This window comes from Alosa sapidissima, chromosome 19 (assembly GCF_018492685.1).
Source record: "Alosa sapidissima isolate fAloSap1 chromosome 19, fAloSap1.pri, whole genome shotgun sequence".
Classification (NCBI taxonomy): domain Eukaryota; kingdom Metazoa; phylum Chordata; class Actinopteri; order Clupeiformes; family Clupeidae; genus Alosa; species Alosa sapidissima.
The window spans coordinates 13698827-13710722 of NC_055975.1; the positions used below are offsets into that span (position 1 = coordinate 13698827).

The 11896-nt window shown below is 47.6% G+C and overlaps 1 protein-coding gene across 1 annotated transcript in view; it reads right to left on the reverse strand.

The window, feature by feature from the left end:
• LOC121693563 (XK-related protein 6) overlaps positions 1-10869 on the reverse strand; it is a 31535-nt gene extending 20666 nt beyond the window's left edge. The window contains exon 1 of the mRNA XM_042073095.1: positions 10061-10869. Within this exon, the coding sequence (XP_041929029.1) occupies positions 10061-10632 (572 nt within the window). The 5' untranslated portion in view covers positions 10633-10869. The remainder of the gene's footprint in view (positions 1-10060) is intronic.
• Positions 10870-11896: the final 1027 nt, after the last annotated feature.

The following is an 11896-nucleotide window of genomic DNA, read 5'->3' on the forward strand; positions in this document are numbered from 1 at the left end:
GGCAGAAACACCAAAGAGCAGCATGAAGAGATGCCAGTAGCAGGAGCCTCTCACTGACGCCAGCGTTGACAGGCCATGTTGAGAGAGCCGCAAACAGACAGGGAGGAACGGAGTGAGACTAAAGAGGCTCTGATGTGACAACTGCCACTGGAGAGAGAGAGACAGGGATGGATGGATGGATGGATGGATGGATGGATGGATGGATGGATGGATGGATGGATGGATGGATGGATGGATGGATGGATGGATAGATAGATAGAGACAGTGAGAGAGTGAAAGAAAGACAGAGAGAGAAACAGAGCATCTGAGGGTAGTTCAGGCAGCTACGATAAGACCCCTATGTGGAGGGGCCTGCCAGTGGAGAGCCTGGCACCACTTACCCCTCTCTCTACAGCCAGTGGGGGAGCAGAGGGCATGCTGGGAGTCTGCCACTTTCAGCCTCCACCTGGGTTAGTACATTCTCCTCTTGCACACACAGTCATGAATATAAATGCCAAACATACACACAAACACATCCACATATGTGCCATATAGTCACAGATACCCATACAAACATATGCCCCATCATGGATGAACACACGCACGCACACACACACGCACCTCGTCCAGCGCTCTACAAAACACACACGTACACTTCAAATATAGCAGGCTTCAATCGGCAGTTAGAATGTGCTCCTGACTCACCCACCTCAGGCAGCAGGTTTCTTATGGAGAGGCTCATATTAGCAGCTCCGCTCCCTTCTGACTGCCTGCTAATTACACCGTTTATACCACGTCTGCAAGTCAGTCAGTGCTCAGTTGCAAACCACAGGCAAGCAAGCTTGTCAGCCTTGCTCTTCATAGGAAAACATCAAAATATTTACCACATCAAACACAATAAATCAGACTAATTATTTTTAAATACATCAGGAATAGTGTGCTCACCGTGTGGGAAAAGAGCTCTTAATATAGGCACAACCTCTTCAATAAAGATTGAGCTGACATTGTACAAATGGCATGTGTACCCTTGTTTTTAGGTTTAGGCTACAATTAATGTTAAGCTTTCTTCAAAGCTTATAAAATAGTATTTTAGATTTTTGATAATATGGACTGTACATTATCCATTCCATTTTCATTGAAGCTTATCTGTTGCATATTCCCTGCAGAATCATTCGCTGCATCTCTTACAGGTGTAGTGTTTCAGATATCTTGTGTAGGAGGCCTTGGTCTGTCAGTGGGGGTTACATACACTCCGTACAGATCCCACGATGCCGTGGGGGGAGGGGCAACACGAGCTGCATTCCAGATGGAACATCTGGTTACTATAGAAACAACAGACCATCGCCACAGCTGTGGAGCTACCCATAGCCAGTGCCTGTAGAGCTGAAACAAAAGGCAGGGAAAGAGCATCCCACCTTGCGGCCGTAACCCAGACCAGCTGAGGGTCAATGTGGAGAACTAGGACAACTCTGCCATATGTCAGAGCCAAACAGAGGCGGGCATTTCACTGTCCTCTGTGTGTGTGTGTGTGTGTGTGTGTGTGTGTGTGTGTGTGTGTGTGTGTGTGGTGTGTAATTACACATCGGTCCACAGGCAAAATAGTACTTGAATGAGTTCCACGCAAGCAGCTGCAATCACATTGTTTCCAGACACCCTCTGTTGACTATAGCCATGCAGCATGCTACAGTCGCTCCAGAAGCCGGGAGTCTGATCGCCTCCGTAAGCTCTGCAGAGACGGCGGGCAGCATCCAGGCTCAAAGGCTCTGGTGGAGGGGATAGACCCTGGATGTGGGCCCAAGCCGCTGGACGGCTCACTGCGGGGACAAACAGTGACAATGTTCTCTCTTCTTCCACGGGACTAAAAGTCTCACCATGTCCAAATGAAATGAAACGAGGCGAAAGCGAGGGAAATGGAGCTAGCAGAGGCTCCCACCGAGTATACAACCAAACATCAAAAAACTCGATAGGCAGCACTCTTTTCTCTCTCTCTCTCTCTCTCTCTCTCTCACACACACACACACACACACACACACACACACACACACACACACACACACACACACACACACTGGACAGGAGTGAATGGTTATTCTGAGCCAGTATGTGACTGCCCTGAGGTCTTCTAAAACATAAAAAAGTGACATGTGGCTTCATGAGCCAGAGAGCACTAGTCTGCACCAGCAGGCCAGAGCAGGGAGGACTCCTTGTGCCAGTCAGAAGGGGAGCAGAACAAGCAGGCAAACTCGGACACAGAATGGCCCTCTGTGCATACAGCCAAGCCATAGTTTATAACTTAATAATATATTATATTTACTGGTGGGAGGGGGGCAAAAATAACATTTGTATACAATCAGAATGTTATTTTATCCACTGCAACCACAACAGTACCATAGTACCCACATTTCAAGAAATAACATTTGAAGAACTCACATAGCCAGTCAAAAGGTCAAGCGAGGGAGTCATCATACATATTCATCAAACTGTGAGACTAGCAGCAGGTCTGCCCGCCCGCCTGACTAACGTTACGTGAGGACTGGGGTGAGCGCTCAGCCTCCAGGCGGCCCAGTGATTCACAGTGTGAGCCACTGTGTTCCTGCCATCTCTCTCTCTCCATCTCTCTCCATCTCTCTCTCTCTCTCTCTCTCTCTCCCTACCTGGCACTCACTCAGCCACTGGCAGCCAGGGGTTTGACTAAGAGCCGCAGTGTTTCCACACAAAAGCTGCGCGGGCATCCACACATATGGGAGAGTGGGAGGCAGAACAGGCACATGAGAGGCAGAGAGAGAGAGAGAGAGAGAGAGAGAGAAGGAAGGAGAGAGAGTGGAGGGTAGAGAGAAAGGAGAGAAAATAAAAGAGACATAAAAAGATAAAAAGAGGTCTATATTGTGGTGTGTTAACGGCAGCTGAATGTCTCTGCACTGGAGGGCCACTCAGGCTGTGGCTGAGTGGAGGACGTGAAAGGACTGTGTGTGTGTGTGTGTGTGTGTGTGTGTGTGTGTGTGTGTGTGTGTGTGTGTGTGTGTGTGTGTGTGTGTGTGCTTGTGTGTGCATGTGTGTGTGCGTGCGTGTGTGCGTCTTTTGTTGTGTTAGTGTATGACCATAACAGAAAATGCAGGCATGTGTTTCTCATGTTTGCTTGGATAGTGTCTGAGTGTTTATCAGGTTTTTGTGGAATGCTGCTGGTTTGTGTAGGGGGTGGGGGTGGGGGTGGAGGTCAGTGTGCTTGGACAAAAGAAATATTTATGGGCTGTGTGTGTGTGTGTGTGTGTGTGTGTGTGTGTGTGTGTGTGTGTGTGTGTGTGTGCGCAAACAGAACAGGTAATCCAGGTCAGTGTGTCACAGCACTGTGGCCCATCTGTGGAAGAGCCACTCTCATTGTAAGATGCTAAGCGCAACCTAAGAGAGACATTTGTGGACAGGCTTTTCACTCTTGACTGATAGATGAAGTCACCCGTTTATCACTCCAAACCACTTGGAATGATAAACAACAAGATCAAACATGGCCATAAAAAAGGACATGGAAAATGCAACCAACATAGAAGGTTATCAAGGTATTCTACTTGAATATGAGCTTTAAAGAATCAACACACACTGAATAGGAGAAAATATGTCAGCAAATGGAAAGGTGAACAATAGTAACTTAATGAGGAGGACTATGGGAAAGGATGGGCAGCCATGACCGAAGAGTGAAGTCTGTGTTCGGAGGGTCCTTTTACTATTACTGAAGCCCCATCGCAGAGCAGTGGCTCCGAGCTCTCCACGCCTCACAAGTAGGTCAGTTAGCTGGAGATACTGTACCAGAGGCTCTGGGATCAAGCCAGAATTTGCCACTGTGTGTGTCTATGTGAGTGTGTGTGCATGTGTGTGCACTCGTTTGTGTGTGTGTGTGTGTGTGTGTGTGTGTGTGTGTGTGTGTGTGTTTGTTTGTGTGTGTGCGCATGCGCGCGCTCGTTTGTGTGTGTGTGTGTGAGTATGTGTGTGTGTGTGTGAGTATGTGTGTGTGTTGCCTAGCCTTTGGCTGAACAGTTAAGCCTTCCGAGAGTAGGATATGGGAAGAGAGAGAGGGAGAGTTGGTGAGTGGGAGAGGAAGAGGAAGAAAGAAAGAGGGAGGGAGGGAGAGAGAGAGAGAGAGAGAGAGCAAATGCAATAGAAAGATACAGTGAAGGATGGGTAAGAGGAGGGCGAGGAGAAATGAGAAAGAGGGCGAGAGCTTGAGGGAGGGAAACAGACCCTTCTATTAAAGCTCGGGCTAACACACACAAAGGGCCGGAGCCATCCTGCCTGACTTAAAAGAAAATTACGCAACAATCTTGATGGACAACATCCAAAATCTTCCCTTGACTTTGGCAAAAAAGAGAGGACAAACTCACGGCTAAACCTGGATTAGAGGTTACACTTCTCAGCAATCTGAAAAGGGGACGTGATTTAAACAGCAGGATTAAACGCTGGGGCCCTTGCACTCACAAAGCTCTTAATGTGATATGCAGAGGCTGCCAGGCTCTTTCCAGGGATAATTTGGTCACGCAGAGACTAGCATACGTTACCTCAGCCTGGAAAGTGAAAACCACGATATGGACCCCCTAGCGCACACACACACTAAAACAAACACACACACACACACACACCGAGAAAATTCATGAGTCACCTCCACTCTTAAGGTCAACAGCAATTCAGTGCGACAAAAGAAAAATGTCACAACAAAAAACCCATTGAGTTTCATGAATTCGGAATTTCAAATGTTTGCAAGAGTGGGTGTGTAACTGGGAATAGTCTCCAGCAATGCAGCAGTTTTTATACATGGTGCAAATAATGGTTTCAAGTACTCTAGTGGCCAAGTGCATGTCAGAGAAAGAGAAGGAAAGAAAGAAAGAAAGAAAGAAAGAAAGAAAAAAAGAGTTGTGTGTGAGATTGGTTGGGAAGGCAGCAACATAACTGTTTTGAATGGATTCAAAATGTTCCAGGTGTCTGTGTGTGCAGAACAGGCACAGAAACTAGACAGAAATACAGAGAGTGAAAGAGAGAGGGTGTGTGTGTGTGTGTGTGTGTGTGTGTGTGTGTGTGTGTGTATGTCTCACACAGTCAACAGACTGACAGGAGCGCCCCCAGGTCTCACGTGTGGGAGCGAGTGTGACTCAAAGCTGTGTGGAAACAGCAGTGAGGTACGCGAGGTGTGAGCGGCGTGGGCCCGTGAGACGTGCTGAGCGTCAGCGAGCGAGTGGTGTGGGCGAGTAAGACCACGACAACACTCACTATTCAATACAGTGAGTAAGACCACGACAGCACGCACTCACTACTCCATCTGGGCTCCTGGCATTGGTGAGTGTGTGTGTATCATCTGGAGGATCGTATCTTAGTGATCAGCTGTTGTCACTTAGGCAAGTCAAATGTGTGGATAATGTCTGGCAGGATATTGAAACATTTTCATGTTAAATTGTAAAGTGTTGAATGTACAGGTAGACTGCTACACAGTGAGAAAAATCTCAAATATTACAGCATGTTGGAATTTTGTCATGTCAGGAATGTTTCAGGGGATGTTCCAGTGCACTGCTTTGCATCCTCCACTAAAAAACAAAAAAAAAACAACAAACTACGTAGACCAATGACTGCATTCTTAAAGGGCAATTGTTATTTTCCTGAAAACAGATAATTTGAGTCACCATCAGCCAAACAACGCTTGATCAATCTATGGCAGCAAATTCACAGCAAATGCTTAAATAGTTCCCCTTCGTAAGATGACAAGAGTATCATCTCTGCCACTACAGCCAATAATCAGGTGCTGGTTGGTAGCAGGAACATAATGAAACTCAGGGCTAACCTGCACACACTGCATTTACTGGCTTTTTAATGAAAGTGAACAACGCCTGTATGCTTCTTCAGGTTCACACACAGTTTGATCTCTGTCTTCAAAAACAAGGCAAGGAGTTTCACTTCTCAGATCCATCTCCCACTTATGTCTGCACAGAGAGCAGAGGTACGGTATCAACCCAGGACAGGCCCTACTCGCCCCAAAGATTCCTCATCTCTTTCCTCAGAGTAGACGCCAGCCTAATCACCATCACACCAGGCCAAGAGGCCGGCATATGTGCCACGAGGGGAGCCAAAGGAAGCGCCCAGCGGGCAGCCGAAGGAAGCTCCTGGTGGAGAGCTTTGTGTTCTTGGGCCGGCTCCTAGCCCACAGCACTCCTGCCAAGCTGGCGCTCACCTCGGTGCCACTGGGGGCATTGGAAAGCGCCAGAGCTGTGGGCACTTAATTGCCTCTTCACCTCCTGACAGCGGAGCATGGAGGGCAGGGGAGACTGGGGCCCAGATAGACGATCACGCTGAAATGAGCAGGACCATGACCAAAAGACCTCTCATCTAGTCCAGGCCTTGGAGACTTGTGAAAACCCCACAGCACAGCACCCAAAGGAATTCTGAGGAAAAACCCTTAGGTTCACTGAAACCAAGCCAAAGAAATGTGAGTCTTGTGGCCAGTTGGTGGATTTAATTTACATATCTTATAATCATCAAAGTGAATGAACTTGTTATGGCTATACAACACTGAGGTGTTGGAGCAACTGATTGGCATAACTGCCGAACCATCTAGAATGCTGCTGCCATGTGTCGTATGACCACTGTGAACTAGGCTGACCCTCACTTTGACCACTGTCCGAGCCTGGTGACTCTATGACCCCGTGACTGTGGTGCCCTGTGGCTTCGTCGCACTGGCCTCAGCGTCCTGACCTCTCTGACCCTGCAAATCTGTTCCCCTCTAATCACACGCCGTTGCCCAGGCCCTGGCTGGCTTGTCACTTGCGCCCGGGCTGAATCACGGCACTCGTCTGACAGCTCCCCCAGCGTGAGAGCAGTGAGGCGTGATGAGCCCGGCGCGTGCGGTTAGCGAGGCTCCACTGGCCAAGCGCACATTAGCCGCCAGTAACAACAGAGACAAGCTACACCGCTACGTTAGCCGCCAGCAACAACAGAGAGCAGCTACACCTCTACAAAGCATCCCGGTGGAGTCTTTATCTCAGTTGATCTTTTGAATGTCAGTTTACACACCACTGCTTAGTGATCGGAGAGACATTAAAGAGAAGAGTGTATTGTAGATTTATGAGGTACACATTTTTTCCTCTGCAGTTAAAAAAGACAATAATGCTCCTAAATTCACCAACACCTAAATAGGCATAGACCATACTGTAGATATAAGCAAAGAGTAACGATACTTAATTTATACGAAATCCTTTTCAGAAACGTTCTGGAAATGTAACCACTGAATAAAAAAGATTTTGCTTGCAACCCAGGAAGGGGATCTATATTGGTTTATGAATATGGTCAATTGAGAGAGCTGGACTGCATGGTGCTTCCAATCTCTTGACTGACTCCAGCCTGAGGGTGAGTTGCAGCTTTTACCTATGGTCTAGCTCTGCATGAGACTACTTTATGCTGCCTCACTGTGCACTGGCTGTGACTGAGTGCATTCTGATGGGAGCCACTCACCTCTCCACCAGGGGCTCTGGGAGGAGGAGGCAGGGGGGATGGGGCATGATGCTGCCAGCCTTCTCCAGCCTAATAACACCACACCCCATTCATTTCTTACTTTATTAATGGGTGAGATGGACCACTTGTGTCTAGAGCATGATGGCTTATTCAAAGGCTGATGGCAAGGCTGGAGAAAGAGAGAGAGATTGAGAGAGAAAGAGAGATACCACTAGTAGTGGAAGAGACAGTGCTTCATATAAGTGAAAGAAAGACAGAGAGGAGAAGACAAGAACAAGCAACACTATAGAACACAGAGACGGCCTCTACCCCTGCAGGTTAGTGTTGGTCAAATAGGCCTAACACTGCGGCTCCTCACTAGAGCACCAGTGTCTGTTCAGGCTCCACACACGTCCATGTAATTGCAGCCTGCTCCTGAAGCAACGCATGAAGATTACCCCTCTCTCTTACCAGTGCTAATGTGAAAATGAACACCCTGGTCAAATGCATCGCCCAAACCCACACAGGCACTGTTTGATTCCAATCAAGGAGGGGAAACGAAAAGAAAAGAACTCCGGGGGGTTAATTTAATTTCAGCAACACATAGCCAGTGCCAAGTCTATGACACAGCAGCGTAGCTATGCATGCTATTATGGTGTTCTGTTCAAACACCCCCACCCATAGGCTAATAGGGCCTCTGGACATACCGGACATTCCTATTCCCCAATTGCCTTTCCTTGTTTCTGGATCAGATGGAGCTCATTCATAGTTGGCCATCATGGACGACACTGACATGTGGTTTTAAATCCTCTGACATAATCCTCTGTACAAGGTCATAGATTCATGGTGTTGTTTACAAGTGAGGGATTAGTAGTTCACACATGTCACTGCTGTATCATTGCTGCAGTGCTGTTGTTTGGCTGATGGTCATATCACCCGTTTTCAGGGCAGCCTGAGCTGGTAATATACTCAAGCGTTTCCACCAATTAAGTCACCTAAAAAACCGATAGGTTGGCTATCTGTAGGCCACAGTTTTGTCACTGCTTAGGCCTACACTGCATTTTGATTTTATTAATTTCTTCATTTTGTTTACCATTTGGTGAGCAAAGCTTGTTTTTCAAAACTAAAAGGACAGTGGACAAACTGACAAAATCCGGTTCTAGACTGGGAGAGATAACAGAGGACAACTTTGGACCAGAGGAAGGATCCAGTTTAGGCTACTCAGGACTGTCCATCTTCCCAGACTTTAAGCAGAGGCTGCGGGTGTCTTTCAATGGAAAACACAACCGCGGGACCTTATGAATGAGCGATACGTGGGGGATGCGCCAGATAAACTGATTGACCCTAAACACGATAGGCTAGGCTACTGGCAATAGAGCTGTTGTGCGCAGGAGCAGGTGTGTTTAGAACGAAAAGCAAGGCTCATATGATGTCTCGGTGTGTGTGTGTCTGATCAAAGGATCGAGACGCTTGTATGTCCTTGCATCATGGCACTGGTCTACCTTTAGAAACAGTCCAATTACATTTTAGAAAACCAAGTCTGGACATTGCAAATGATTGTCTTCACAATGCACAATGCTTATTGGATGTGCAAAAAATATAGCTTATATGACGCATGAGCGAGAGGAAGAAATCTCCACTAATAAGATGCAGAAGCCTAAACGTCTGTATAGCCGATTTACCTCAACACATGAAAATGACACCCTGAATTAGTTTAATATCTCCTTTATACGCATGCCTATCATCAAACCTTACGTCACTCTATTGCATGACAGATGCATCGACTTCGGTCGCCAGTGGCATCGACTTCGGTCGCAAGTGTTGGATCGGATGATGCACATAATCGTTTTAATATGTAGCGCATCGACTGTAGACGTTTGAAAATCACAGCAACAGAGAATAAACATGAATCGTCGACCGAAATAGAACCAATAGCCAGCGTTTACCCCCTTCGCGACCGCAAGCTTGCTTGTCACATCCATGCAGGGGAATTCAGCGCGTAAATAAATCACCTGGACAAGCATTTCTAAGCAACTGAATCTGCAAAAAGATTACTCATATTCACGAGACCAGGGAGGGAGACTCTAGCCTACCGCAGCACATACTGTGGGCTTGCGGAATTCAAGCTCGACTCGACACACACTCGTCCAGCGATGCCGCGGCAGGTAGACACACCGCTGATGTCATGGAGCGGAGACATGACAGCTGTTAGAGCTACTCAGTTACGGAGTGAGTGTGCACTGCAAAGGTGCGGTCTACTTGCAACCCATGTCGCCTCTGGGTATCACACATCACATCATCTTCTCTGGAAAACTTTTGGCAAACTTAGCTTCACACAAATCTTAACAATTGATCCACTGTCACAGGGACAAAAGCGCACTGCTAATGAACACTGTCTGGTTGAAAAGAAACGGCTGTATCTGAGACTCTAAACTTGGCACAAAATGACGACCACCCCTCTGTGTTCGACTCAAAGCCTGAGGTGAACTCAGTGCAGTGGCTGTCAGATTAATCCAGGTGACCGGGAGATAATGCATTCTGGCTTTGGGTTGGGGAGACAGCTGTGTACAACCTTGATTTGATTTAAAAAAAAAGATCTTTTTAAAAATCCATGTTTCCTTACCTCCACACTTGTCCCATCTGAATGATGTGTATAAAAATCTGCCACATCCACACAGATATTTGGCAGCATCTGTCCCTGCCGTAGATGCCCGTGCTTAAACCAGCGGTGGCTCTCTTGCTCAGACCCTCCACTGCCCCCAAACCGCCCCCCGTATAATCCTGCACGAACCACCTGAAGCTGAGGATTTGGACCAGAACCGATGGTACAAGCACAAAGAAAAGGGTCAGCCCGAACCACAGATAGTCCCGTTTGGAGTAATAATCCATGGCTAACCACAGGTCCGTCCCTACATCCCAGAAGAAGACTAGCATTGCCAAAACGATCCAGAGGCAGTCCAGCCACAGGCGCTCGCCCTGCTGCGGCCGCCTGCCTCCGTTCCGCTTCCCCATGCAGACGGAGCGCAGGCAGGCGCTTCGACATCCCCAGTAGCAGGACGAGGTGTTGCAGCAGTGGCAGATGTGTATAGCGGTGCTGTCCAAGCCATCATCGTCGCAGCCCGCCACCGCCTCGTCCAGGTTGTGTAGCTGGGCGAAACCGGTAGCGAGCCCCACACCATCAGATTTCGCTGCCATCTTGCTCTCTCAAGCACCCCGTCCGCCTTCCGGGGCTGATGACGTCACTTCCCAAATACCTGTGCTTTGACACTCCCAATATGCAACCCATCATAGTTAATTATGCCATGGTTCACCTCGGGAACGATGAGATATCATTTCGGATCCTAGGGATGTCCAATCGAGCCTGGCGTTGACGATAAAAAGCTGAGGGTCAGGTCGGCTGCCTTGCAGCAGCAGCATCATCATCAGACCTCCAGGTGAGCTCAGCATCCCAAGCCCGACATAGTCATCCGATATCTTCGGCTGACAGAGCTGTTTAAACGCTTATGTCTGGTGCTGCTGCTCAGAATGATCTACTGTCCTGACCAGATTGCTCTCGTAATGAGGCGAAGGATGCTGACCGCATAGTGGTGCACCTTGCCTCGCAGCTCCATCACTTCAGTACCTACCAGCTCAGTGTTGCCATCTAGCGGTTGTATGAGGAAATTCAGTTCAATGTTCAATATTTAATTTAAAATAAAAAAATAATTCACCAGACTCGTTACCCTTGTCATATATTCTGTTTATGTTTTTCGTTTTTGTTGTAAAATATTTTCATATTCATAATGGGCAAATTTGTCCATGTCTCTGCTATAATGAATGAATAGTATTTCAGATGAACAGACATAAATGTGCCTTTATGGTGCTTCCTTATTGTGAAATATGGATATGACTCTATGAGTGTGTGCATCCGTGCCTGCCTGCGTGCGTGTGTGCATGAGTATGTGTGTGTGTGTGTTTGTGTAATTGTGTGTCTGTGCTTGCACACATGCACACATTTCATGTGAGAATAGGCATTTGCAGCTGCATGTGAAAGACTCTACAATCCTGTCTGACGTATTCCCCTCCATTTCTTAGGCCCAGAAAATCTCCTTCAGCCGTTGTCAGAAGCAAAGTGGGAACAGCCCGGATTAGAGACACCAGTGTAGCCCTTTGTCACAGAGGCGTTATAAAAGCCCCACATCTCCCATTACCCTCCCGCAGGACACACACAGACTAAATCCTCGCACAGACTCAGTGGATCGTCTGAAAGGGGCACCCGTGACTTATCCACACTCTACTAATTGCAGCTTGTGCTCTCACAATCACAGCCAGGAAACTAAAGAACGGATATTAACCAAGGCAGCAAATCTCCTCTTTTTCCACCGAAGCTGGTGTCATTTCATATCCTTGGTGTCCTGCTACACTGGAAAATGGAGTTCAGGGATTTGATGCCTTAACAATATTATTTTTTTGGACAATT